At 42.2% G+C, this 26947-nt stretch overlaps 1 protein-coding gene and 2 non-coding genes across 3 annotated transcripts in view; 1 reads left to right on the forward strand and 2 right to left on the reverse strand.

Annotated features, from left to right (window-relative positions):
- Window positions 1-2487: 2487 nt before the first annotated feature.
- LOC119947756 lies at window positions 2488-2625 on the reverse strand. The gene has a single exon (XR_005456553.1). It is a non-coding gene; the product is annotated as a small nucleolar RNA SNORA7 (small nucleolar RNA).
- Window positions 2626-4652: 2027 nt separating this feature from the next.
- LOC119947732 lies at window positions 4653-4790 on the reverse strand. The gene has a single exon (XR_005456531.1). It is a non-coding gene; the product is annotated as a small nucleolar RNA SNORA7 (small nucleolar RNA).
- Window positions 4791-23027: 18237 nt separating this feature from the next.
- The window catches only part of BANK1 (B cell scaffold protein with ankyrin repeats 1), a 44587-nt gene continuing 40667 nt past the window's right edge, over window positions 23028-26947 (forward strand). Inside the window, exon 1 of the mRNA XM_038769289.1 lies at window positions 23028-23263. Coding sequence (XP_038625217.1) covers window positions 23218-23263 — 46 coding nt within the window. The 5' untranslated portion in view covers window positions 23028-23217. The remainder of the gene's footprint in view (window positions 23264-26947) is intronic.

Consider the following 26947-nt stretch of genomic DNA (forward strand, 5'->3'; position numbering starts at 1 on the left):
TCTTCTATATGATTCCCACAAGTGTAAGTGTAAACAGTTCAGATGAATGAAAGTGAGCCCCCTTTTCCCTCTCCGTCTCCCCATCCCCCCGTCCTACCTCCTTCCCCTCCCCACAGCACTTGTATATATATTTGTACAGATTTATTACTCTATTTTACTTGGACATATTTACTATTCTATTTATTCTGTTAATGATGTGCATATAGCTTTAATTCTATTTGTTCTGACGATCCTGACACCTGTCTACATGTTTTGTTTTGTTGTCTGTCTCCCCCTTCTAGACTGTGAGCCGGTTGTTGGGTAGGGACTGTCTCTATACGTTGCCGACTTGTACTTCCCAAGTGCTTAGTACAGTGCTCTGCACACAGTAAGCACTCAATAAATACGAATGAATGAATGGATTGAAGATTTTGTTCCAAAGAAGTACTTGATTGCTGGGTGACTTTGGGCAAATCGCTAAACTTCTCTGTGTCTCAGTTACTGCACCTGGAAAATGGGGATTAAGTTTGTGAGCCCCATGTGGTGCATGAACTGCATCCAACCTGATTACCTTGTATTCATTCAATTTATTGAGCACTTACTGTGTGCAGAGCTCTGTACTAAGCATTTGGAAAGTACAGTTCAGCAACAGACAATCCCTTTGTATCTACCCGAGTGCTTAGTACAGTGCCTGACATGTTTAATAAATACCACAAAAAGTACTAAATGGAAGGACAATGCCAATAATAAAAATTTTGGTATTTATAGAGCATTTTCTATGTTCAGAGAACATAGAATACATGCCTCAGAGAAGCAGTGTGGCTCAGTGGAAAGAGCCCGGGCTTGGGAGTCAGAGGTCATGGGTTCTAGTCCTAGCTCTGCCACCTGTTAGCTGTGTGACCTTGGGCAAGTCACTTCACTTCTCTGTGCCTCAGTTAACACAACTATAAAATGGGGATTAAGATTGTGAGCCCCACGTGGGACAACCTGATAAACTTGCATCTCCTCCAGTGCTTAGAGCATGCTTGGCACATAGTAAGTGCTTAACAAATACCATTATTATTATTATTGTTCTGTGTCAAGCACTGTTCCAAGCATTGGGGTAGATACTAGTCTAAGAAGGAAGGACTACAGGTATTTCATCCCCATTTTACAGTTGAAGAAACTGAGGCACAGAGAAGTTCAGTGCCTTGCCCAAGGTCATATAGCGGGCAAGTGGTGGAGTCAGAATTAGAACCCAGGCCCTCTGACTCCCAAGTCTGTGGTCTTTCCACTAGGCTATGATGCTTCCTGATATCCATACTCTCTACAGCCTTTTTTGCTAAGGATTCAAAGGATTTAAAAGCAGATATTGATTGGGTCTGTATGGATCAGGTTTACTATTTGGAAGGGATTTTCTGGTGGAAAATTTCAATGTTCACTCAAGTCTGTGTGGGGCAAAGCAAACCTAAACTATTCTATTAAACCGTGGTTTCTTTTCAAAAATGATGCTTCTGATGGCAAGATGATAATAATAGTGATGGTATTTGTGAATAATAATAATAATAATGATGGCATTTATTAAGCGCTTACTGTGTGCAAAGCAGTGTTCTAAGCATTGGGGAAGGTACAAGGTGTTCAGTTTGTCCCACGGGGGCTCACAGTCTTAATCCTCATTTTACAGAGGAGGTAAGTGAGGCACAGAGAAGTTAAATGACTTGCCCAAAGTCACAGAGCTGACAATTGGCAGAGTCAGGATTTGAACCCATGACCTCTGATTCCAAAGCCCGAGCTCTTTCCACTGAGCCACAATCCTTGGGGTCTATGCAAAATAATTAGGTCAATCAATATTATTTATTGAGCAATTTATTGAGAATTATACTAAATGCTTGGAGGAGCAAAATAGAGTGAGTAGACATTTCCCTGGCCCTCAAGTAGCTTACAATCTAATGGGGGAGAGATAATTGTTCATTAGTATTTGTTGAGCACTTTTGCACAGAACACTGAGCCAAGACCTTAGGAGAGAAAGATAGATTTAGTAGTCACAGTCCTGGCCCTATAGGTGCTTACAATTTAGATCGCACACAAACTCCATCCTACATGAGACCCAAAGTCTAAGGAGGAGGGAGAAGAGATATTTAAACTCCATTTTACAGGTGAGGAAACTTAAGCACAGAGAAGTTACGTGACTTGCCTGAGGTAAAGCAGCGGGTATGTGTCAGAACCAGAATTTGAATCTAGGTATCCCCTAGACTATAAGCTCCGCTAAACTGTAAGTTTTACCAACTCTGTAAGACTGTCTGTCTTGTCTTATGCCATCGAATCGTTTCCGATCCATAGCGACACCATGGACATATCTCCCCCAGAATGCCCCGCTCTCCTTCTGTAATAGTTCTGGTAGTATATCCATAGAGTTTTCTTGGGAAAAGTACGGAAGTGGTTTACCATTGCCGCCTTCCATGCAGGAAACTCGAGTCTCTGCTCTCGACTCTCTCATGTGCCACTGCTGCCCGGCATGGGTGAGTTTTGACTTGTAGCAGATTGCCTTCCACTCGCTAGCCACTGCCCAAGCTAGGAATGGAATGGATAGGCCTCTGCTTGGCACCCCCTCCCTTAGCCAAGACTGGTAGAGTACTGGAAACTCCCCTGATATGACCCTGAGAGGGTAGTAAGACTGTCCACCAACTCTGTTATGCTGTACTCTCCCAAGCGCTTAGTACAGTGCTCCACACACAGTAAGTGCTCAGTAAATACAGTTGATCGATTGATCCTGAATTCCATCCCTCGTGCTCTTTCCATTAGATGATATCGTCTTCTCTGCCAACTCTTTTATATTGTAGTCTCCTGAGTGCTTAGTACTGTGTTCTGCACGTAATACTGCTCTGCACATAGTAAGTGCTCGATAAATACCATCGATAGTGCCTGATGATAGCTAAGAACACTGTTGGGAGGTCAGAATTTTTGCCCCTCAAGGTAAGTCCTTGTTATGTTAATGCATTTGCCCAGTATTCGGACTTTTGCTGTGGGCAGAGAACAAATCTACCAACTCTGCTGCATTGTATTTTAAAGTTCACTACACATAGTAAGCACTCACTAAATGTGATTGATGGATTCATAACCTTCCTTTTGGTAGATTGATTCTTTGATACACTCCAGCCCCACAGCACTTATGTAAATATTCATATACTCTATTTCCCCTGTCAGTCAATCAATCAATAACTGGCATTTATTGAGTACTTAGTGTGCAGAGTACTGTACTAAATGCTTGGGAGAGTACCATACAGTGTTCCCTTCCTACAGTGAACTCCCTAACTGTTCATATACCCAGAACACCACTCTCCCCATCTTCAAAATCCTGCTGAAATTATATCTCCTCTAAGAAGCCTCCTTTGATTAATCTCTTTATCAAACCATCAATAAATCAATGGTATTTGTTGAGTGTTTGCTGTGTGCAGAACATTGGACTATGCCTTTGGGAGACCATGATATAATAGGGTTGATATACACATTCTGTTGCCCATAGCAAGCTTACGGCCTAGAGGGGAAATAGACATTAATGTAAATAAATAATTTATGCACCAACTATGCACTTGAATATGAATAACCATCTGTGGCACTTCTGTACATATCCATAAATGCTTATAACTGAATGCTATATTATAATGTTTATAACGTAAGCATTTACTTATCTATTTATCTACTTCTTCCTGCTATCTGGGAATTGTTTTGGGTCCTGTCTCCTCTGCCTTACTGTAAGATACTTTAGGGCTGAAATTGTTTCTAGTAACTGTTTTGTACCTTCCTCAGGGCTTAATGCAATGCTCTGCACACAGCAGGTGTTCAGTAAATAACATTCTTTAATTGCCTGGAAAGTATATGGCAAGGAACTATCCTGCCTCTTGAAAAGGAATGAGAATTTTGCAACATTTTTATCCCAGTGGTTTCTGAAACTTTTTAAACTTTCAAAATGTTCAGAGAGCTGTAACTCAGTGCTGGGAATAAGTGCGTGGATATTAATCCCTTGCAGGCAGGGGGAGGTCAGACACACAGGAAAATAAACTATGGTATCTATTCTGCCAACATTTAGGTGAGTATGATTTAGTAGAATTGGTAGATATGATCCCTGCCTAAGTTTACAGTCTACAGGGAGAGACAGAACATATTCATGCAAAGGCACTAAGCACTTGGGAGAGTACATTATAGTTGATAGACAAAATCCCTGCCATCAAGGAATTTATAGTCAATTAGGGAGACATTTCTGTTTCATTGGAACCACATGGCCCAGGGGAAAGAGTGCAGGACAGGAGTAAGGGGACCTAGGTTCTAATCCTAGCTCTGCCACTCATCTTCTGTGTAACCCTGGACAAGTCACTTACCTTCTCTGTGCCTCACTTTCTTTATCTGTAATTTTGTCTTGTCTTATGCTGTCGCATCATTTCTGACCCATAGCGACACCATGGACGCATCTCTCCCAGAGCACCCAGCTCTCCATCTGTGATCGTTCTGGTAGAGTTTTCTTGGGAAAAATCTGGAAGTCATTTACCACTGCCGCCTTCCGCGCAGTAAACTCGAGTCTCCGCCCTCAACTCTCTCCCATACTGTATTTCCCAAGCGCTTAGTACAGTGCTCTGCACACAGTAAGCACTCAATAAATACGATTGATTGTTTGCTGCTGCCCAGCATGGGTGAGTTTTGACTATAGCAGATTGCCTTCCACTTGCTAACCACTGCCCTAGCTAGGAATGGAATGGACAGGCCTCTGCTTGACTCTCCCTCCCGTAGCCAAGACTGGTAGAGGACTGGAAACTCCCCAGGCATGACCTTGAGAGGGGTTATCTGTAATACAGAGATTCAATACCTGTACTCCTTCCTTTCTCCTTAGACTGTGAGTCCTGGGTGGGTCATGGACTGTATGTGATGTGATTCTAGTATATTTCCCATGATGTTTGGCACATAGCAAGTGCTTAATGAATACATAAGCAGTATCATTTCATATACTTGAGCTTACCGCCTTAATATTTCACAGGATATTCCAACTTTCCTCCTTAATGTAGAAATGTTCAGTGGTCATTTTTCCCCCCACCACAAGTGCTTCTGAGAGAGTCACCAAAAAACCCTCTGTATTCCCAGGAAGGCTTGGCAGCCATTTCACTTGCACAATTATTTTTCTGGAAATTGTAGACCCAAACCAAATTACATCTCTGACACCTGCCTCAGCGAAACTTCCCCTGGTCTCTGATGCCACCTGAGACTGGCTTACATATCCCAGTCTGGCTGATAATTTAATAATCATCCATCTCTGGGACTCACTTTCCCCAGACTGAAACAAGTTCATCTGAAATTCCTGGACTTAGGAAACAAGACTGTGGTCACGGTTAAGTCAAGTTGTAAAACTCGTAGCCAAAGAGCCCCTTCAGCTATTCCTGTAATGCCTGAAATAGAGTTAAAGGACTTACAGGCTTAATAAAATTATTTTTCACCCACCAGTTTCTCCGAAGCCAACTTTTTTAATGAGAAAATGATCCTTGCCAAAACTTTTTTTGTGGGGGCATAAGGCAGGATTCTTGATTGGAAACATCATTCAGCTAGTGCTGCAGTGTTACTAAATGGAAATTCAGCAATAGCTCAGCTGCTTAGAGGAAGTATCTGCACCCAGGTTTCAAAACCTTAATAAAAAATCATCCCTAATGATTAAAAATCGGTTTATGTCCACTATTTAAAATGAAATATTCATCTTCTTGACGGGAAGCTGTTTTTACGACTGTTAAGTATATCATCATTGAATCAGTGGTATTTATTTATTCATTCATTCTTTTTAATGGTACTTATTTAGTCAAACACAAGTGCTGGGGTAAATGCAAATTAATCAGATCAAACGTAGCCCCTGTCCCATATGGGTCTTATAATCTAAGTAGAAGGGAGAACAGGTATTGAATTCCCATTTTACAATTATGGAAACTGAGGCACAGAGAAGTGAAGTGACTTGAACAAGGTCATATGGCAGGCAAGTGATAGTGCTGTGATTGGAACTCAGATCCTCTGACCCCCAGGCCTGAACTCTTTCCACTAGGCCACGCGGCTTCTGAAGCACTTTATTAAGAGCTTACCCTGTGCAGAGCACTGTACTAAGCAGCTGGAAGATGTGACTGTTGTCAAAGGTGTTCCCCCTTCACTAGAGCCCTGATGGACTTCACGCAAGACAGTAACCTTTAACCTTCAGTACAGAAACCATTTGAAGATGGATATTGAGTTTCCCATTTTGGAAACAATGGATTTACCTCTGTCCAGAAACTTCAGGAAACACAACCTGCATTCAACAACAGTGTGATGGTGATTGAAAGGTAGTGTGACTTTATGAAATGAGGCTGGACCTGGGAGCCAAAGGATCTGGGTTCTTTCTTTTATTACGGTATTTGTTAAGCACTATACTACGCACTGGGAACGATACAAGACAGTCAGGTTGGACACAATCCCTGTCAAACATGCCCACTGTGTGACCTTGATCAAGTCACTTAACTTCTCTGGGCATCAGTTTCCTCATCTGTAAAGTGGAGATTCAGTGCCTGTCCTCTCTCTTACTTACACTCTGAACTCCATGAGGGACAGGAACAGTGCCCGACCTGCTTATGTTATAGCTACCCCAGAATTTAATAAACACTTAACAAACACCATAATTATTGCTATGTCAACCCCAGTTATCATTAGTGAGTGGCATAGCACAACTAACAGCTTCTTGCCCCTGCCTCTCATGTTCCATCAGGAGCAGCATGGCTTAATGGAAAGAGCACGGGCTTGAGAGTCAGGGGACATGGGTTCTAATCCCAGCTCCGCCTCTTGTCTGCTGTGTGACCTTGGGCAAGCCATTTTAGCCATTTATTTATTTATTTTACTTGTACATTTCTATCCTACTTATTTTATTTTGTTGGTATGCTTGGTTCTGTTCTCTGTCTCCCCTTTTTAGACTGTGAGCCCACTGTTGGGTAGGGACTGTCTCTATGTGATGCCAATTTGTACTTCCCAAGCGCTTAGTACAGTGCTCTGCACATAGTAAGCGCTCAATAAATACGATTGATTGATTGATTGATTGATTGATTTAACGTCTCTGTGCCTCAGCTACCTCATCTGTAAAATGGGGTTAAGATTGTGAGCCCCATGTGGGACAACCTGATTACCTTGAATCTACCCCAGCGATTAGAACAGTGCTTGTCACATAGTAAGCGCTTAACAAATACAAGAATTATTATTATTATTATTATTCAGAAGCACATAGTGAAATGAGCAAGCCAAAGGCAGGGGTTCTGTTTACCACAAAGGGCACACAAAGGTTATTTACATGAAGGGTCCATTTTTGCTTTAAATGATTAAGGGGAAGCTAAGCCGAAGCTCCACGACCTGGCTGCAGAGATGAAGGTAGCCACTGTGGTTCTTGCTGTCCAGGCCCATGCTTTGACTCCCAGGGCCCATGCTCTAACCACTAGGCCATGCTACTTTTAGGCTACCAGGAATTTATCAATAATGCCTCTAGACCTTAATGAAACAGACACCTGCAAAAGTGTTTATGGGATAGACAGCTCTAGCTAATAAATGTGAGCAGCCTGGGGTAGGATGTCAAAGACGAAAAAAATCTAGGGATTTGCCATCTGCCACCAGACCAAGGAACAATATTCATTACTAAAGAAACTCCATGCCCCGTAAGCCCTATGCTGGAACCACTGGAGAGAATAGATGAAATCACACTCACGACAGAAGAGGGAACCCTTCCCCACTGGCAAGAAATGTATGTTAAGCTTGTGAAACACCCCTTCCACCATTCCACCTGACTTGTTTTGTTTTGTTGTCTGTCTCCCCCTTCTAGACTGTGAGCCCGTTACTGGGTAAGGATTGTCTCTGTTGCCAAATTGTACTTTCCAAGTGCTTAGTAGAGTGCTCTGCACACAGTAAGCGCTCAATAAATACGATTGAATGAGTGAGTGAATGAATGAATTGAGAAGGGAGGCCTTTTAAAACCTAGGAGAGCAGCCAAAATGTGAACAAAATGACCTCTGTTCTGACTCCGGAGGAATTTGCATTCAAGTCAAAAGCTGGAAAAATGTAAAATCACCCAGGTTTGTTGGTACCCCCTCACAGATCTTCAAACATTGAAGAGACCTAATCCTCAGATTCCTTCCTGAGCTTTTCCTCTACTTATGGATCTCTGAAGGAATACAATAAGACTTCCAAAACACCACCATTTTCATCACCTTCAAAAAGAAACGAGAGAGAGCTGATGAAAACTATGGGGAAGTCTTTTTGCTCCCTGTTTTGCGGATGAGAAAACTGGGTATAGAGACATGAAGCGAGTTACCTAAGATCACATGGCTGGCAAATGGCAGAGTCAGGATTAGAACCCAGGTTCTCCTGCTCCCAGGTCTGGGCCCTTTCCATTAGGCCATGCTGCCTGCAAAATTCCTATTGCCTCCACACACAGGAAAGAGCCCGGGCTTTGGAGTCAGAGGTCATGGGTTCAAATCCTGACTCCACTAATTGTCAGCTGTGTGACTTTGGGAAAGTCACTTAACTTCTCTGGCCCTCAGTTACCTCTTCTGTAAAATGAGGATTAAGACTGTGAGCCCCCCGTGGGACAACCTGATGACCTTGTAACCTCCCCAGCGCTTAGAACAGTGCTTTGTACATAGTAAGCACTTAATAAATGCCATCATTATTGCACACAATTTTAAAGCTTCCTTCCTGATACCTTCTCTTTCTTCCCTTGACTCAAAGGGAAGAGTTGTCAAGAGTCACACCAAAATGGAATCAGAAAAAGAAATGCAGGGAATTAAACTTCCTTCAGACACATCTTTTTTCCATCAAACCTAACCTCATTCCTTTAAAGCTATGGGTACACCCACCATTGATCATTTTCTTAGGCTAAGAAGACATTTCTTGAATGAATAGCCATTGGCTTTAAAAATTAATCCACATCCCATAGTGAAGATCTTCATTCCCTTAGGGTTAGAAATGAGGTCTATATTTATTACAAAATCCTGAAAGTTTCAGTAGTGTGGCAACACAAAAAGAGAAGTGCATTATCATTATCACTATCCTGTGACCTTTCAGACTGAGCAAACTAATGTTTTCTCTACCCTCCAAGTGCTTATTGGTTTTATTGATTCTCTTCTATTTTTATTTTCCCTGAAAGAAATGTATTTCTTTTAAGAACAGATTTTATTTTTTCATACTTGCCCAGAAAAGTTTTCCTTTCACGTAAACTCAGGTGTACTGAAAATTTACATTTGATAAGTTTATTCTATTTTCAAGTTATCAAGTTCAGTTAATCGGATTTATTCTAGTTCAAAATGGGATTTGGGGACTTCATAAAAATATTTTCCTTTACTCACTCTCTGCCTGTACTTAAGTGAGTCTAGTAAGTCTGCTACTTAAGTGAGCCAAACCAAAAAATGTCCTCTGAAATATGGAGTAAACTAAAAAGCTTCAAATCCAACAATCATTTTCCCACCTTCGCTTAAATGTCCACAGTCGAGTCAGGAAAAAAGTCAATCTGTGTATTGTGTTTGGGGCAAAGGAAAAGGAGAGAGGGACAAGGGTGAATTTTAATGATTTTCTCTTTTGTAGAGCTCCTTGGGCTCTGTGAAAGGACTTCATGCTGAAATTCCACACTGCCCCAACTTATTTAGTCATTCACTTTCAATCAGTCAATCAATCATATTTACTGAGTGCTTACTGTGTGCAGAGCACTGAACTAATCACTTGGGAAATTACAGTAAGACAGAGTTGATAGACATGTTCCCTGGCCACAAAGAGCTTACAGTGTTGACAGACATTAAAATAAATTATGGATGTGTACATAAGTGTTGTGGGGCTGCAAGAAGCAGCATAGTGTACTGGATAGAGAATGGGTCTGGTCTAATCCCTGCTCTGCCACTTGTCCGCTGCGTGACCTTGGACAAGTCAATTCACTTCTCTGCACCTCAGTTACTTCATCTGTAAAATGGGGATTGAGACTGTGAGCCCTACACAGGACAGGGACTGTATCCAACGCAATATGCTTATATCCACCCCAGAGCTTAGTATAGTGCCTGCCACATAGTCTGACTTAACAAATACCATGATAATTATTATAATGGATACAAATCTAAGTGTAAGAAGAAGGAGTAGGGGACATGAGGACCTGTTCGAGGAGATGTGATTTTAATAAGTCTTTGTAGGTGGAGAAAGTCATGGTCTGTTAGATAAGAAGGGGGAGGAGTTACCAGGCCAGCAGCAGACCTGGGCTCAGTGGTGAGATAGATAAGATTGCAGTATAGTGAGTAAATTGGCATTAGAGCTGTATAGCAGCATGGCGGATAGCAGCATGGCTCAGTGGAAAGAGCATGGGCTTTGGAGTCAGAGGTCATGGGCTCAAATCCCAGCTCCGCCAATTGTCAGCTGTGTGACTTTGGGCAAGTCACTTAACTTCTCTGTGCCTCAGTTACCTCATCTGTAAAACAGGGATTAAGACTGTGAGCCCCCCGTGGGACAACCTGATCACTTTGTAACCTCCCCAGCCCTTAGAACAGTGCTTTGCACATAGTAAGTGCTTAATAAATGCCATTATTATTATTATTATTATTAGAGGAGGGAAATGAATGGGCTGGGTCATAGTAAGAAATCAGAGAGTTAAGTTAGGAGGGGGAAGGGTGATTGAGTAAGTTTTAAAGCCAATGGTCAGGATTTTCTGTTAGAAGCGGAGGTAGATGGGCAAACCTTGGAAGCTTTTGAGGAGTGGGAAAACATGGACTGAGTAGTTTTGTAGAAAAATGATCCAGGCAAAGTCCCAATGTGGACTAAAGTACCCCCCTCCTGCCTTACCTTGTTACTCTCTTACTGTAACCCATCCTGCACACTCTGCTCCTCTAATACCAAACTTCTCACTGTAACTCAATGTCATCTATCCCTTCACCGACCTCTCGCCCACGTCCTGCCTCTGGAATGGAACACCCTCCCTCTACATATCTGACAATCACTATCCCTTTATTCACCCCTCCCTCAGCCCCACAGCACTTAGGTACCTATCTGTAATTTATTTGTTCATAATAACATCTATCTCCCTCTTTAGACTATAAGCTCGTTGTGGGCAGGGAATGTGTCCACCAACTCTGTTATTTTGTAATAATAATAATAATGTTGGTATTTGTTAGGCACTTACTATGTGACAAGCACTTGTACTCTCCCAAGCACTTAGTACAGTGTCCTGCACATAGTAAGCACTTGATAAATGATGACTGATTGATTGAGCGGGGAGAGACAGGAGAGAAAGTCAGCAAGGAGGCAGATTCAGTGGTCATGGGGGGGTTAGGATAAATGCTGGAATCACCATAGTAGCAATTCAGTTGGAGAGGAAAGGGCGGATTTTAGCGATGTTGTGAAAGTAGAAGCTTTGAGAGTCAAGTTGCGTTATTACTGGACTGTAATTCTCTCCTCTCTACCGCTTTCCTGGATTATAATTATGGGGAAGAGTTATTTTGTACATTTTACAATGTACATTTGACTTCTGGGAAATAATAATGATGGCATTTATTAAGCGCTTACTATGAGCAAAGCACTGTTCTAAGTGCTTGGGAGGTTACAAGGTGATCACGTTGTCCGATGGGGGGCTCACAGTCTTAGTCCCCATTTTACAGATGAGGGAACTGAGGCCCAGAGAAGTTAAGTGACTTGCCCAAAGTCACACAGCTGACAATTAGTGGAGCCGGAATTTGAACCCATGAACTCTGACTCCAAAGCCCAGGATCTTTCCACTGAGCCACGCTGCTTCTCCATTACTCGAGCTCTGTTGAATATGACTTGAGCTCTGTTGAAATGCTTATTTCTTAGACTTCCAGCCACAAAACAGTAATTTATTCCCTCCACTCTGACTTCTGAGTCTGCCTTCTGGATGTGTAGAGGAACCCCAAACTTTGTCTTGTCTTGGTCTTATGCCGTCGACTCGTTTCCGACCCATGGTGATGCCATCTCTCCCAGAACGCCCCAACTCCATCTGTAATTGTTCTGGTAGTGGATCCACAGGGTTTTCTTGGTAAAAATACAGAAGGGGTTTACCATTGCCTCCTTCCGTGCAGTAAACTTGAGTCTCCTCCCTCAACTCTCTCCCATGCCCAGCACAGGGGAGTTTTTACTTGTAGCAGATTGCCTTCCACTCGCTAGCCACTGTCCAAGCTAAGGAATGGAATGGGTAGGCCTCTGCTTGACTCTCCCTCCCATAGTTGAGATTGGAGAGTCCTGGGAACTTTCCAGATGTGACCTTGAGAGAGGCCCCAAACTTTCCATTCCAAAAAATCAGACATCAACATTTTAATCTCTTTCTTGGCTCCTCCTCTGTGTCTCACCCATAATCTGTGGAAGTCCCTCAGGGCTCAGCTCCCTTCTGTTTTCTATCTACTCCTACTCCATTGGAAAACTCTTTCGCTCCTATGACTCCAACTACCATTTCTATACAGATGATTCCCAAATACACATTTCCAGCCCTGATTTCTCTCCTTCTCTGCAATCTCACATTTCTTCCTGTCTTCAGGACAACTCTACTTAGTTGTCCCACTGACACCTCAAACTTAACGTGTCCAAAACAGAGCTCTTTATCTTCCTACCCAAACCCTGTCCTCCCTGTGACTTTCTTATCACTGTAGATATTACCACCATCCTCCCAGTCTCACAAGCCCGTGAACATGATGTTATCTTTGGCTCATCTCTCTCATTCGACCCACGGATTCAATCTGTCCCCAAATCCTGTAAGTTCAACCTTCACAACATTGCTAAAATCTACTTTTTCCTCTCCATCCAAACTCCTACCCCGTTAACCCAAGCACTTATCGTATACCAACTTGGTTACTACATTAGCCTCCTTGCTGACCTTGCTGTCTCCTGATTCTCCCCACTCCAGTCCATGATTCACTCTGCTACCCGGATCATTTTGGTACAAAATCATTCAGTCCATGTTTCCCCACTCTTCAATAACCTCCAGTGGTTGTCCATCGAACGCTGCATCAAACAGAAAATCGTAACCGTTGGCTTTAAAGCACTCAATCATCTCGCTCCTGTCTACAGGACCTCCCTGATTTCCTATTACAACCCAGCCCACATACTTTGCACTTCTAATTCCAACCTATTCACTGTACCTTGATCTTGTGTTCTCAGCAGAAACCTCACTCACATCCTGCCTCTGTTCTGGAAAGCCCTCCTTCTATATATCCTAAAGACAGTCACTCTCCCTCACTTTCCCCACCTTCAAAACCTTATCATTGGGACATTCATTCATTCAGTCATATTTATTGAGTGCTTACTGCATGCAGAGCACTGTACTAAGCGCTTGGGAAGTACAAGTTGGCACCGTATAGAGACTGTCCCTACCCAACAATGGGCTCACAGTCTTACGGGCTCACAGGCTAACAGTAGGACATGTCCTACAAAAATGCTATGCCCTCATTTCCCCTCTCTCACTCCCTTCTGAGTTGCCCTTGCTCTTGGATTTGTTCCCTTATTTCACTCCTCCTTCAATCCTACAGCACTTATGCGCATTTACAAAATTTATTTATTTGCATTAATATCTGTCTCCCCCTTTAGACTGTAAGCTAGATGCAGGTAGGGAATGTGTCTACCACCTCTATTATATTGTACTCTCCCAAGTGTTTAGTACTGTGCTCTGCACATATTAAGCTCTCAACAAATACAACTGATTGATTGATTGTTTAATTGAGTGTATTCCTCTGCAGTCCCAAGTTCCAGATTAGTCCTCCATATTTTGACTCGGTGTTGACAGAAATGCTCTTTCTAATGTTTGTGTTTGGTAGATAGCGGTTGTTCTCCTCATATTCCGTATTTTATTGGAAAGTATTGGGAAACCCATACATGCAAAAGGCATTGCAGTATATCAGGTGATACTTATTTCCAAATAATAAAACACAGTTTGAGTGGGAAATTAGCTGGGTTTACGTGGAGAGTTCTCTGTTTGTTACTGGTTGTGATGTCAGAAGCCAACTGCTGCATAGCCAAGTGAATGTTCCAAGTCTGTAGTTTCTACAGTCCAAAATTGCATTAACTCAACTTAGTTTATTCCATCAGATCTCTTGGGTAACACATACACACACTATGACTCAGGGGCATGAATCAAGAGTTTCCCTGAGAGAATGAATGCAAACCAGATTGGTTGTGGTGAGTCAGCTCTAATGTGACCGTCTGGAAATTGGAAGAAACTGAATCCCATGTGGAATATTGGTCATGATTAGCCACCCAAGTGAATTGGAGGATTGCAATATTATATGGTTGATTTGCCTCATGTTGAAAGACCTACAGGCCCCCAAATAGAGTCTCTGACCAAAATAATCTCATTGAACTTTCCACATGGAACAAATGGAATTCCTCAAAACACTTTGTTCAGGAAATTCCCTGCTACTGACTATCACACTCAAGTTAAATAATGTGTTTGAATGATTCAAAGATCCAAATTGAATTCACATTGAGATAGGGTGGAGTGTTGGTGTTTTCCATGTGCATTTTCAATCTTCTTATACATTTCTGAGATTTAAACAATGGAATAAATGGCTGATATGCCAGTTTATATGTTGCCAACTTGTACTTCCTATGCGCTTAGTACAGTGCTCTGCACACAGTAAGCACTCAACAAATACAATTGAATGAATGAATGAACTGAGGTACAGAGAAGTTAAATGACTTACCCGGCAAACAGATGGCAGAGCCGGGATTAGAATCCAGGATCTTCACTCTATCCATTAGACCACACTGCTTCTCTTCACCTGGCGCCAGGATTGTTGCTGTCCATGTTCTGTTCTTCATTGTAAGCTTTTTGAGAGCAGGGACTGTGTCTACCAACTCTATTGTAATTTCCCAAGCACTTAGTACAGTCTGAGACGCAGTATGACCTAATGGAAAGACATTGGGTCTGGGAATCAGAGGACCTGGGTTCTAATTCCAGCTCCACCACTAGTCTGCTCGGTGACCTTGGACAAGTCACTTAACTTCTCTGTGCCTCAGTTACCTCACCCCACGTAAGACATGTTTGTCCCATGTGAGACGTGGACTGTGCCCAACCTGATTAGCACTTTCGCAGAGTGCTTGGCACATAGTGAGCTTGTAATAAATACCATTAAAAATAAAAAAGTTCTCAATAAATACTACTAAATGATTTTTCACCCCCAGCTTCCCTCCCCACTGCCCATCCTCCAAGGAAGAGCACCCCACTTTCAGGGTGTAGGCCTAGTGGTGAGAAAGCCCTGGGAAATATTTTCAGGTGGGGAAAGCTAAGAAGTGGCCACAAAGAAAGCCAACTTTTTTTTCAAGATGCAGTTGAAGCCAAGAGAAATCACACTGAGTTCTGTATCAAAGATCACCTCCCTGCGTTCTTAAAAAAAAACAATTTGAAACCTTATTTTTGTGGTTATTAGCAGACGCAGTGTTACATTATGCATGATTTTTGGTGGCTGGGATGAACAAACTTCATTATCTTCTATTGGAATATTATCCCAGATTTTGAAGTCTGTTGCTTTCATGTAGGTTAGTGTATAATTATGGCTCAGGGTTAAAATGGTTATCCCTCAGGAAGTTATGCATTCTCATTATCGAGGACAATGTTGTGTTCTTTTAAGCCAGGAAAGATTTTTGAAATCAATGAACTTTACTTTAGGAAGCTGTGCAAAAGTTGGATCAAGTGCGGTAAACTTAATGAATTTAAAAGGAATTTTTGAAATAGAAGACTATTTGGAGACAACCTGATTTTTGAAATATTTCTGTTTTGGTGCCCCTTCATATTTCAGATGACCAGGTAGTCCAAAAACCAAATTCCAATCCAAATGTATTGCCTAGTAATTTTTTTGACTAGTCTAAATTTCTTTGACCAATGATTTTCTATTATATGAATTATACCTTCAATTTGCACTGGGACACTCACCCCATCCCCAACCCCACAACACTTATGTACATATCTTTAAATTATATATTATAAATTACTTGCTGATTTATATTCATGCCTGTCTCCCCCTCTAGACTGTTATGGGCTGAAAACAGGACTGCTAATTCCAAGTGCTTAGTACAGTGCTCTGCATGTATTAAGTGCCCAATAAATATGATTGATTGATTGATTGATTGGTTGTTTGATCCTTTTCCTGCTCTGTTATCAAAATATCTGCCCTGTGTCTGTCTCTTCTGTCTTAATATTCCATCCTTTCCTCTCCATTTTCATCTTTCCCTACCTGGTTCTTCAGACTCTCCCCACCTAACCTTCCATCTCTCTCTGCCTGACTCCTCCATTGATACCCACACAGGCGTACACAGACTACTACTAATAATAATTAGTATTTGCCCTGTTCAAAACACTTTACTAAGTACTGAATTAGATACAATCAGATCAGAAATAGTTCCTGTCCTACATGAGGGCTTACAGTCTAATAATTACAATAATTGTGGTATTTGTTAAGCAACTACTATGTGTCAGGCACAGTACTAACCACTGTCGTGGATACAAGCAAATTGGTTTGGATACATTCCCTGTCCCACATGGGGCTCACAGTCTTAATGCCCATCATACAGATGAGATCACTGAGGCACAGAAGTTAATTGACTTGTCCAAGGTCATACAGAAAATGGTAGAGTCAGGAGTAGAACCCAGGTCCTTTTGACTTCTAGGCCCGTGCTCTACCCATTAGGCCAAGCTCCTTCTCTAAGGGGGAGAGAGGACAGGTGTTAAATTCCCATTTTACAGATGAGGAAACAGAGACACAGAGAAGTTAAGCAACCTAGTGAGGGAAAAAGGATTAGAACCCAGGTCACCTAACACCCTGACCACTAAGCAAATCAGTTTCTTTAGAAGTTGCACACAAATTTGGTTAATCAAAAATTTTATTATGCCTTGCCTAAATTTACAAAGACATCAAAGTAACTATATGCTTCGTCCAGGCCAGGTTACATAGGACCAGCCAGGGTTGGCCAAGGGTTGGCAACAGTGAGAGGAAAGAGAGAAAGAGAGAGAGAGAAAGAGAGACATAGATAAGCAGCAAGAAGCATCATGGCTTAGTGGAAAGAGCATGGGCTTGGGAGTCAGAGGTAATGGGTTCTAATCCCGGCTGCACCACTTGTCTGCCATGTCACTTTGGGCAAGTCACAACTTCTGCTTGCCTCAGTTACTTCATCTATAAAATGGGGATTAAGTCTGTGAGCCCCATGTGGGACAACCTGATTACCTTGTATCTACCCCAGTGCTTGGCACGTAGTAAGCGCTCAACAAATACCATCATTATTACTATTAGAAACAGATAGAAAGAAGGAGAGAGGCAGAGAGAGACTGAGTGAGAGAGGCAGTTATAAATGGGGAAGAAGTATAACATACTTCTTTTCAAGTGAACATTTGGAGAAAGGACCATGGAGATCAATCAATCAATGGTATTTATTAAGCACATACTGCGTGCAAAGCCCTGTATTAAGTGTTTGGGATAGTATAATAGAATCATTACAAAGATTACCTGCTCAGAATGAGCTTTCAGTGTACAGGGGTAGCGATAGCTTCAAAATGATATGCAGACTTAATTTCTCAACCACCAAATATGATTCTCATTAGGAAACAAGATAAACTAGTTGCTTAACTCAATTTTTTCATTTTTCATTGAACCGCATATGCTTCTCTGAGTCATTAAAAAGCTAAACTAGCTGAAGGATTATTTTAAATAAATAAAAATGTGAGTCATTGTGAAGAAATATAAATTAATTTTATTCAGAGGACTAAAGTTGTTTATCTTCTTTCATAAAGCCTTTATCATTATTAAGTCAATGATCAATGCTGAGGTTGTTTTGAATGTCTCCGTGAATGGCATTCTTCAGTTCATTCAACGTTTATACCAGACTGGCATTAATAATATGTTTTTCATGTGTATAATTCCATGTTAATTAACTAAAGTTCAGATAGTTATTGAAGCTATTGAAATATCCAAGATGAAGCAGCCTGTTACTGCCGTGTGGTGTTAAATCCAAGACTTAGAGATGCCATAAGGAAAAATACGAACACCACAGAACAATGAGATTTTAAGAAGAAAGAATACTGTTGCAGACAATGAGTGTGCTTTTTCTTTCAGATCCATGAAGACTTCAGAAATGCAAAGCAAGAAAATGAAGAAGAACGAGGAAGCAAGGGGAACACAACCTACGCACTTCCTAACCCTAAATTCAGCTGTAAGTTTGCACCACTTACCAGATCGATTGCTTAGGAAGAGTGAATTGTACCTATCTTTGGAGATATAGAGTTGGTACCAAATTCAGTTTACAAAGCTGCTTTAGTATTGCTTTAAGTCTGAAGATTATCTTTGGAGATATAGAGTTGGTACCAAATTAAGTTTACAAACCTGCCTTAGCATTGCTTTGAGTCTGATGATCCACCAATAGTATGTGTTGTGTACTGACTGTATACAGAGCACTGTGCTAAGCACTGGGGAGAGTACAATACAATAGAGTTGGTAGATATGATCCATGCCCACAAGAATCTAGTGTAGAGGAAGCAGCATGGCTTAGTGGATAGCGCATGGGCCTGGGAATCAAAAGGACCTGGGTTCGAATCCCAGCTCCGCCACTTGTCAGCTGTGTGAACTTGGGCAAGTCACTTCACTTCTCTGTGCCTCAGTTACCTCATCTGTAAAATTGGGGTTGAGACTCTGTCCATGTAGGACAGGGGCTTTGTCCAACCTGATTTGTTTGTATCCATCCCAGTGCTTATTACAGGGCCTGGCACATAATTACCATTAATACCATTAATTATTATAGAGCAACTCACATTTTAATTGAGCCAAAGAACAACTGATGATATACCAGGAAACAAGGGTGTTTGAGACAAAGAAGGGATAGATAGATGCAAGGAAATATTCTTCCTGGTTTTCTTCTAACCTGACCATTATACCAGGGAGGGCAGGAGAAAATCTTTTAAAGCCCAGCAAAGTGTGCTCTTGAACAACATATGTAATCATAAGGTGAGAGGGAGAAAATCATCGTCATGATGGTATTTGTTAATCACTTACTATGTATCAAGCACTGTTCTAAGCAGTGGGTTAGATACAAGCTAATCAGGTTGGATGCAGTCCTTGTCCCACATAGGGCTCGCAGCCTTAATCCCCATTTTACAGATGAGGGAACTGAGGCCCAGAGACGCGAAGTGACTTGACAGCAGACAAGTGGCAAAGCTGGGATAAGAACCCAGGTCCTTCTTACTCCCTGCTCGAGCTCTTCACTAGGCCAAACTGCTCCTCAAAACCAAGAACAGCAGCAGGAAGGCCAGCCTGGTATGCAGCAATCGGGAGCTGGGCTGGTTTTCGACAGAAGCTTCAGGAAAATCAGGATAATTAATCAATCCATCAAGGCATGTGTATTCAGTAATTGATTTCGGCTACTCAAATTGTAAACACATTTATGTTTGTCCTCCACATTTGAATGTAAGCCCTTTGTGAGCAGGGAACCGATCACTTCTTTATGCTAAACTTCCGTTACATCCCAGTAAAGTCAACTGTGAGCCCGTTGTTGGGTAGGAACTGTCACTGTATGTTGCCAACTTGTAGTTTCCAAGTGCTTAGTACAGTGCTCTGCGCACAGTAAGTGCTCAATAAATACAATTGAGTGAATTAGGGATGAGGGTGGTTCGTGAGCCAGATTTACCGACAGAATAAAGCATGATGTTCCGTATCGCAGTAAGAAAACATTTATCATGGAAAAGAACATACAGAAAAACAAACGTAATGGATCCTGCTTCTGTAAACCCTTCAACCTAGGAGTGATGAGATCTCTGTGATCTCTGTGGTTGGAAGGGTTGTGAGCCTCCAACCCAGGGACGATGAAAATTTCCTATCACGGAATGATCATTCCTGTTGGCCTCACAGGTAAACAGGCCAGACCAGCCCTGACTGTCCCTGCCTTCCCTTCAGAAGACAGGCATTTCCCCCAGGCTTCTATACTATTATCCTCTATCCTGATTATCCTCCTCTACCTTTTGTGTTCCATTCTTAGGTGTCTGGTTCACTCATTCATTTACTCATTTAGTCATATTTATTGAGCGCTTACTATGTGCAGAGTGCTGTACTAAGCACTTGGGAGAGTACAAGCAGTGAAGCAGTGTGGCTCAGAGGAAAGAGTACAGGCTTTGGAGTCAGAGGTCGTGGGTTCAAATCCCAGCTCCGCCAATTGTCAGCTGTGTGACTTTGGGCGAGTCACTTAACTTCTCTGGGCCTCAGTTCCCTCATCTGTGAAATGGGGATGAAGACTGTGTGAGCCCCCCGTGGGACAACCTGATCACCTTGTATCCTCCCCAGCACTTAGAACAGTGCTTTGCACATAGTAAGTGCTTAATAAATGCCATCATTATTATTATTATTGCAATACAACAATAAACAGTTACAGTCCCTGCCCAAAGCGGGCTTACAGCCTAGAGTGGGGGAGCCTGACATCAGTAAGAGAGGGTAGACCCCTGCGCCTCGCCTTGCAGAGGGAAGGAGGCCCTTTCACCTGGCCAGCTGATTCTGGCTGAACTGGGGACCTCACTAGGCTATAAAGCAGCGTGGCTCAGTGAAAAGTGCAGGGACTTGGGAGTCAGAGGTCCTGGGTTCTAATCCCGGCTTCACCACTTGTCAGCTGTGTGACTTTGGGCAAGTCACTTAACTTCTCTGTGCCTCAGTTCCCTCATCTGTAAAATGGGGGATTAAGACTGTGACCCTCATGTGGGACAACTTGGTTACCTTGTATCCCCCCCAGCGCCTAGAACAGTGCTTGGCACAAAGTAAACACTTAACCAATGCCGTTATCATCATCAAAGCTATGCTGACTTTTAGCCCTCCGAGCCCTTAGGAAGCAGCAATTGTCTAGACTGTGGGGATTGTTGGGTAGGGATTGTCTCTATCTGTTGCCGAATTGTACTTTCCAAGTGCTTAGTACAGTGCTTTGTACTCAGTAAGTGCTCAATAAATATGATTGAATGAAATAAATATGATTGAATCAATACAAATAAATAAAATTACAGATATGTCTTGCCTGGGGACGCTACGGGATGTGTCTTTGTGAGGAACCTATCTGTCTGGTTGGTTGGGAGCACAGGAAGCAATATGCCGAAGGACATTAAGTTTAATAAGTTGTTATTGCAAGGTGCAAACTGCACTCTTCAACCTCCCAGCCCTCTAGTATGGGGCATCCCAAGTGGATGCTCAATAAATGTTCCCTTTTTTAATGGTATTTGTTCATTCATTCATTCAATCATATTTACTGAGCACTTACTGTGTGCAGAGCACTGTACTAAGCACTTGGGAAGTACAAGTTGGCAACATATAGAGATGGTCCCTACCCATAACAGGCTCACAGTCTATGCTTACTATGTGCCAAGCACTGTTCTAAGCACTGGGGTAGATATAACATAATCAAGTTGGACACAGTCCCTGTCCCACATGGGGAAGACAGTCTCAATCCCTACTGAAAGCTCCCCTCCTCCTGAAGGCCTTTCCAGATTGAGCCCCCCCGTATCCTCTCCTCCTTATCTCCTTCCCCATCTCCCCGACACCCTCCCTCTGCTCTACCCCCCTTCCTGCCCCACAACACTGGTGTATATATGTACCTATTAATTATTTTATTTATTTTATTAATGATATGTATGTCTGTAACTCTATTTTTTATATTGATGCTACTGATGCCCATCTAATTGTTTTGTTGCCTGTCTCCCCACTTCTAGACTGTGAGCCTATTGTTGGGTAGGGATTGTCTCTATTTGTTGCCCAATTGTACTTTCCAAGTACTTAATACAGTGCTCTGCACATAGTAAGCGCTCAATAAATATGATTGAATGAATGAATTTTACAAATGAGGGAACTGAGGCACAGAGAAGTTAAGTGACTTGCCTAAGGTCACACAGCAGACAAGTAGAGGATTCAGGATTGGAACCCAGGTCCTCCTAACTCCTAGACCACTGCTCTATCCACTAGGCCATGCTGTTTCTCTGTTTTTCTTTTCTAACACCAAGGAAGAATTGCTTTTCCTCTTAGAGGGTTTACCTTTGGAAAACATAATCATCTTGAGGGAATCGGGCAGATGGCTTCTGCCACTAAAGAAAACTTTTGAATTTCTGGTAAACAAAATAGTAGAATCAATATTAGTCTAAAATGTTTGGTAAGTGCAGGGAAAAGTGAAGAATAAATCTGAAATAAATCCTCATGGGCCAGAGTGTTGTGGAGTACTTCAGAAAATATGTAGAGATTTCTGTAAGGATGAATAGATTTAATTTAGCTAAATTTCCATAAAAAGCCACATGTTTAAATCGTTTCCACAAGGGTTTCTAGCACCAGTCTCTTCCTTGGAAGTCAAAAAGATAAGCTTAACTTCCTTCAGAAATAAAAACATCATTTTCCATAGGTAAAGGAATTTTAATATTTTAAATTTTACTAATTTACTGATTTTATTTTACTTTAATTTTACTTCACTAATTTTTAATATTAGTAAAAAAATTTCCAGTAGTTAGCTTCTGGATGAAAATGCATTCAAATACTCTTTTCTGGTCATTTTTCACACAAGAAGGGTACTTTGTTCATTCTCATTCTCCTTTTCTCCTCTGACACTTCCTTAGAAGCTATTTCATTGTCAGTCTGTTTTTCTCCCATAAATACAATGAAATAGGAAATGTGGTGACTGCCAAATAAGTGAATCTCTTCAGACAGTAACTCTAGAGAATCATGTCATTATTGTATGCAAGAGCATGCTGTTTACTGAAGAAGTAAGAGAATCTGCACGTTTTGTCTGTTCATCTGGTAAATATTTCAGAAACCTGGAACGGCTGTTCACCGAACATGCATGTGACAGCTCTTTGCTCTCTCAGTTCATAAAAGCTTTATTAGCCGTGCTCTTTCCTCTTTTGAAATCTGTGAAACTCTAAATGCTTGCAAACGGCCAATTTTAAGTGAAATAATGCCATCTTTCATTTTAACAGTGAAGCAGAGCCCAAGGCAGTATCCTGTAATGAAGCAGGAAGCTGAAGGAGCTGAGGAGGAGGAGGAGGAGGAAGAAGAAGAGGAGAAAGAAGAGGAACAGGAGGAGGAGGAAGAGGAGGAAGAAGAATCTGAAGAAGTTCAAGTGGAAAAGGAAGAGGATGTTGAAAATGACCCACAAGGAATCAGCCAATGTCTCGAGAAGGATGATGCTTTATATGTTACGATTCCAGGAGAAGTCTCACAGTCTATTTCTGTCAAACCACCAACTCCTCCTCCTAGACCTATGGCTACTTCCAACAGAATGGAAAACTTTCCTGGCATTTTACAAGGTAAGGGTTGGGTTGAAAATGTAGTGGTGGATTTTCACCTTTCTAATGGCTTCCAGTCGAGCAGTGGCACTTATTAAGTGCTTCCTGTGTTCAGAGCACTGTTTTAAGACCTTGATCTTCCATCCATTTCCATGAGCACCCTGTCCTTTCCCGGACTTTCCCATTACTGTAGACATCACCACCATCCTTTCTGTCTCACAAGCCCGTAATAAGTCCAGGTGTTATCCTGGACTCCTCTCATTCAATCCATACACTCAATCCATCACAAAGTCCCATCAGTCCCACCTTCACCACATCGCTAAAATCCGCCCTTTCCTCTCCATCCAAACTGCCACCACGTTAATACAGTCACTCACCCTATCCCACTTGTATTACTGCATCAGCCTCCTTGCTGACCTCCCAGCCTCCTGTCTCTCCCCACTCCAGTCCATACTTCACTCTGCTGCGTGGATTATTTTTCTTCAGAAATGTTCAGGACGTATAACCTAACTCCTCAAAAAACTCCAGTGGTTGTCCATCCACCTTTGCATCAAACAAAAACTCCTCACCATTGATTTTAAATCACTCCATCACCTTGCCTCCTCCTATCTCAGCTTGCTATTATCCTATTGCAACCTAGAGCATACTTGGCTCCTCTAATGAGAACATTCTCATCCTGCCCTCACCCACATCCTCTCTCTGGCCTGGAACGCCCTCCCTCCCCAGATCCAACAGACAGTTACTCTCCCCCTCTTCAAAGCCTCACTGAAGGCACATCTCCTCCAGGAGGCCTTCCCTGACTAAGCACCCCCTTTCCTCTTCTCCGACTCTCTTCTGCATCTCCCTGACCTTCTCCTTCTGTTCTTCCCCCCCTCCCAGCCCCACAGCACTTACGTACATGTTTATAATATTTTTTATATTAATGTCTGTCTCCCCCTCTCTGGACTATAAGCTCACTGTGGGCAGGGAATGTGCCTGTTTGTTGTTGTATTGTACTCTCTCAAGTGCTTAGTTCAGTGCTCTGCACACAGTAAACGCTCACTAAATATGAATGAATAAATGAGAGAGCCAGCACTTTCAGAACAACACCACTGGCATCTCTGTTTGGTGTTTTATCCCAAGTGTTTTTTATAGAGAATCTTTATCTTTATAGCATTGGGCCTTTGAAAGTCTTCTTGGTGGAGTGTGCTTCTTTGGGACCAGTTGCAACATTTTGGAAATAAACACAGTCTGGCCTAGTAGATAAGAGCGTGGGACTGGGAGTCAGAAGGTCATGGGTTCTAATCCCAGCTCCTCTACTTGTGTGCTGTGTGACCTTGGGTAAGTCACTTCACTTCTCTGAGCCTCAGTTCCCTCATCTGTAAAATGGGGATTATGACTGTGAGTCCTATGTGGGACAGGGACTGTGTCCAACCCAACTATCTTGTCTCTACCCCAGCGCTTTGAACAGTGCCTGGAACATAGTAAGCGCCTAACAAGTACCATCATCACCATCATTAAATTATACTACCATGTCAGGAGAGGTGATACATTTACAGGTTACTAATCAACCAGTCGAGGAAATAGTAGTAATTCCTACTACTGCAGAGAAGCATGCAGAGAAGCAGCATGGCCCAGTGGAAAGAGCATGGGCTTGGGACTCAGAGGTCATGGGTTCTAATCCCGGTGCTGTCACTTATCAGCTGTGTGACTTTGGGCAAGTTACTTAACTTCTCTGTGCCTCAGTTGCCTCATATGGAAAATGGGGATAAGACTGTGAGTCCCACGTGACACAACCTGATTACCTTGTATTTCTCCCAGCTCTTAGAACCGTGCTTGGCACATAGTAAGTGCTTAACAAATATCAAAATTAGTAGTAGTAGTAGTAATAGCATTTATTAAACATTTACTATAGGCAGAGCACTGTTCTATATTCTGGGAAAAAAAATCACAAGTGAGAATTAGACACAGTCCCTGACCCCACAAGGACTCGCAATCTAAAAATAAGGTGGGGCTGGGTTTTGAATCAGACACTGTAAGAAACGTGAAGTGTTATCAATACAAAATAGCATAAAAGTTCACAGAAAAGTGAAGAGTTCAGTAAATTCAGTAACAGTGGCATTTGTTAAGTACTTATTCTGTGCCAGGCACTGTACTGAATGCTGGGGTGGATACTAGCAATTCAGCTTAGATTCAAGTCCCTGTCCCACGTGGGTCTCGCGGTCTCGATCCCCGTTTTCCAGATGAGGAAACTATGGCCCAGAGAAGTGAAGTGACTTACCCAAGGTCACACAGCAGACAGGTGGCAGAGCCAGAATTAGAACCCAGATCCTTCTGACTCCCAGGCCCGGGCTCTCTTGTTCTTATTGTTTTATTCATGTAATCATTGTTGCTATTTATGGAACCATAATCACCTAGTATGCTCTGCACAGAGTACCTGTGTACTAAATACTATCGATTGATTGATTCATGGAATGTATTTAGCACTGACTATGGGCCAACCATTATACTAAGCAAAATAATCAGCTAGCCCATGGTACCTCTCCCTTTAGGGACTCACAGTTGAAGTGAGGGAGGACAGAGAGCACTCCGACTCCTGAGGTCTTGTTGATTGGAGACAATAGCAGGGCTTATTGCTTGCTTCAATCAATTAATCAACCAATAGTATTTAATGAATGTTTGCTGTGTGCAGAGCACTGTCCTAAGCACTTGGGAAAGTGCTGTATAGAATTGGTAGACACAATTCCTACCCACAAGTATGAGACAGTCTCGGCTCACCTGAAAATAGGCATTTTTTATCTGTGTGTCTCCCCCATTAGACTGAAAACTCTTCAAGGGCAGGGACCGTATCTTCTAGTTGCATGTATATTCCCTAGAACCTACTATACAACCGGTGTTCAATACAATACCATGGTCCAGAAGGCACCTAATACCACACTCTAGAACAGTGCTTTGCACATAGTAAGCACTTAATAAATGCCATCATTATTATTATACAGAAGGCACATAATAAGAAGCAGTGTGGCTTAGTGGCAAGAACACGGGCTTGAAAGTCAGAGGATATGGTTCTAATTCCAGCTCTGCCACTTGTCTGCTGTGTGACCTTGGGTAAGCCACTTAACTTCTCTGTGCCTCAGTTACCTCATCTATAAAATGGGCATTAAGACTGTGAGCTTACATGGGACAACCTGAATACTTTGTATCTATCCCAGCTCTTAGAACAGTGCTTGGCACATAGTAACTGCTTAACAAATACCATAATTATTATTATTATTAATAAGCATGCTGCTCACAGTTGGAGTGATGATGATGATACTAGTAATAATGGAGTCTTTCTGAGTGCTTAGTACAGTGTTCTCTACACAGTAAGCACTCAATAAATACGATGGAATAAATGGAGTTGTAGCTGTCTTGAGAAAAAAAGATTTATAGACACCTGCTTTCATAAAGAATAGGCAGTACTCTATCCTGATCAGTTCTGGTCACCCAGGAGACATTCCATAAATACCAACTGAGTATTAGTGTGGCATTCTTCCCCCCTCCCAGTCCCACAGGACTTCAAATCATATTTGACTTATCCCTGACAAGGACAAGAGTGTCCAGAGGGAAGTCTGGACACTTTAGAGAAGCATAGAAAGATCATGTCCCCCTCTAGGCTGTGAGTCATTATGGGCAGGGATAGTGTCTGTTTGTTGTGGTATTGTACTCTTCCAGCAGTTAGTGAAG

The sequence above is a fragment of the Tachyglossus aculeatus genome, chromosome X5 (genome assembly GCF_015852505.1).
Source record: "Tachyglossus aculeatus isolate mTacAcu1 chromosome X5, mTacAcu1.pri, whole genome shotgun sequence".
NCBI lineage: Eukaryota > Metazoa > Chordata > Mammalia > Monotremata > Tachyglossidae > Tachyglossus > Tachyglossus aculeatus.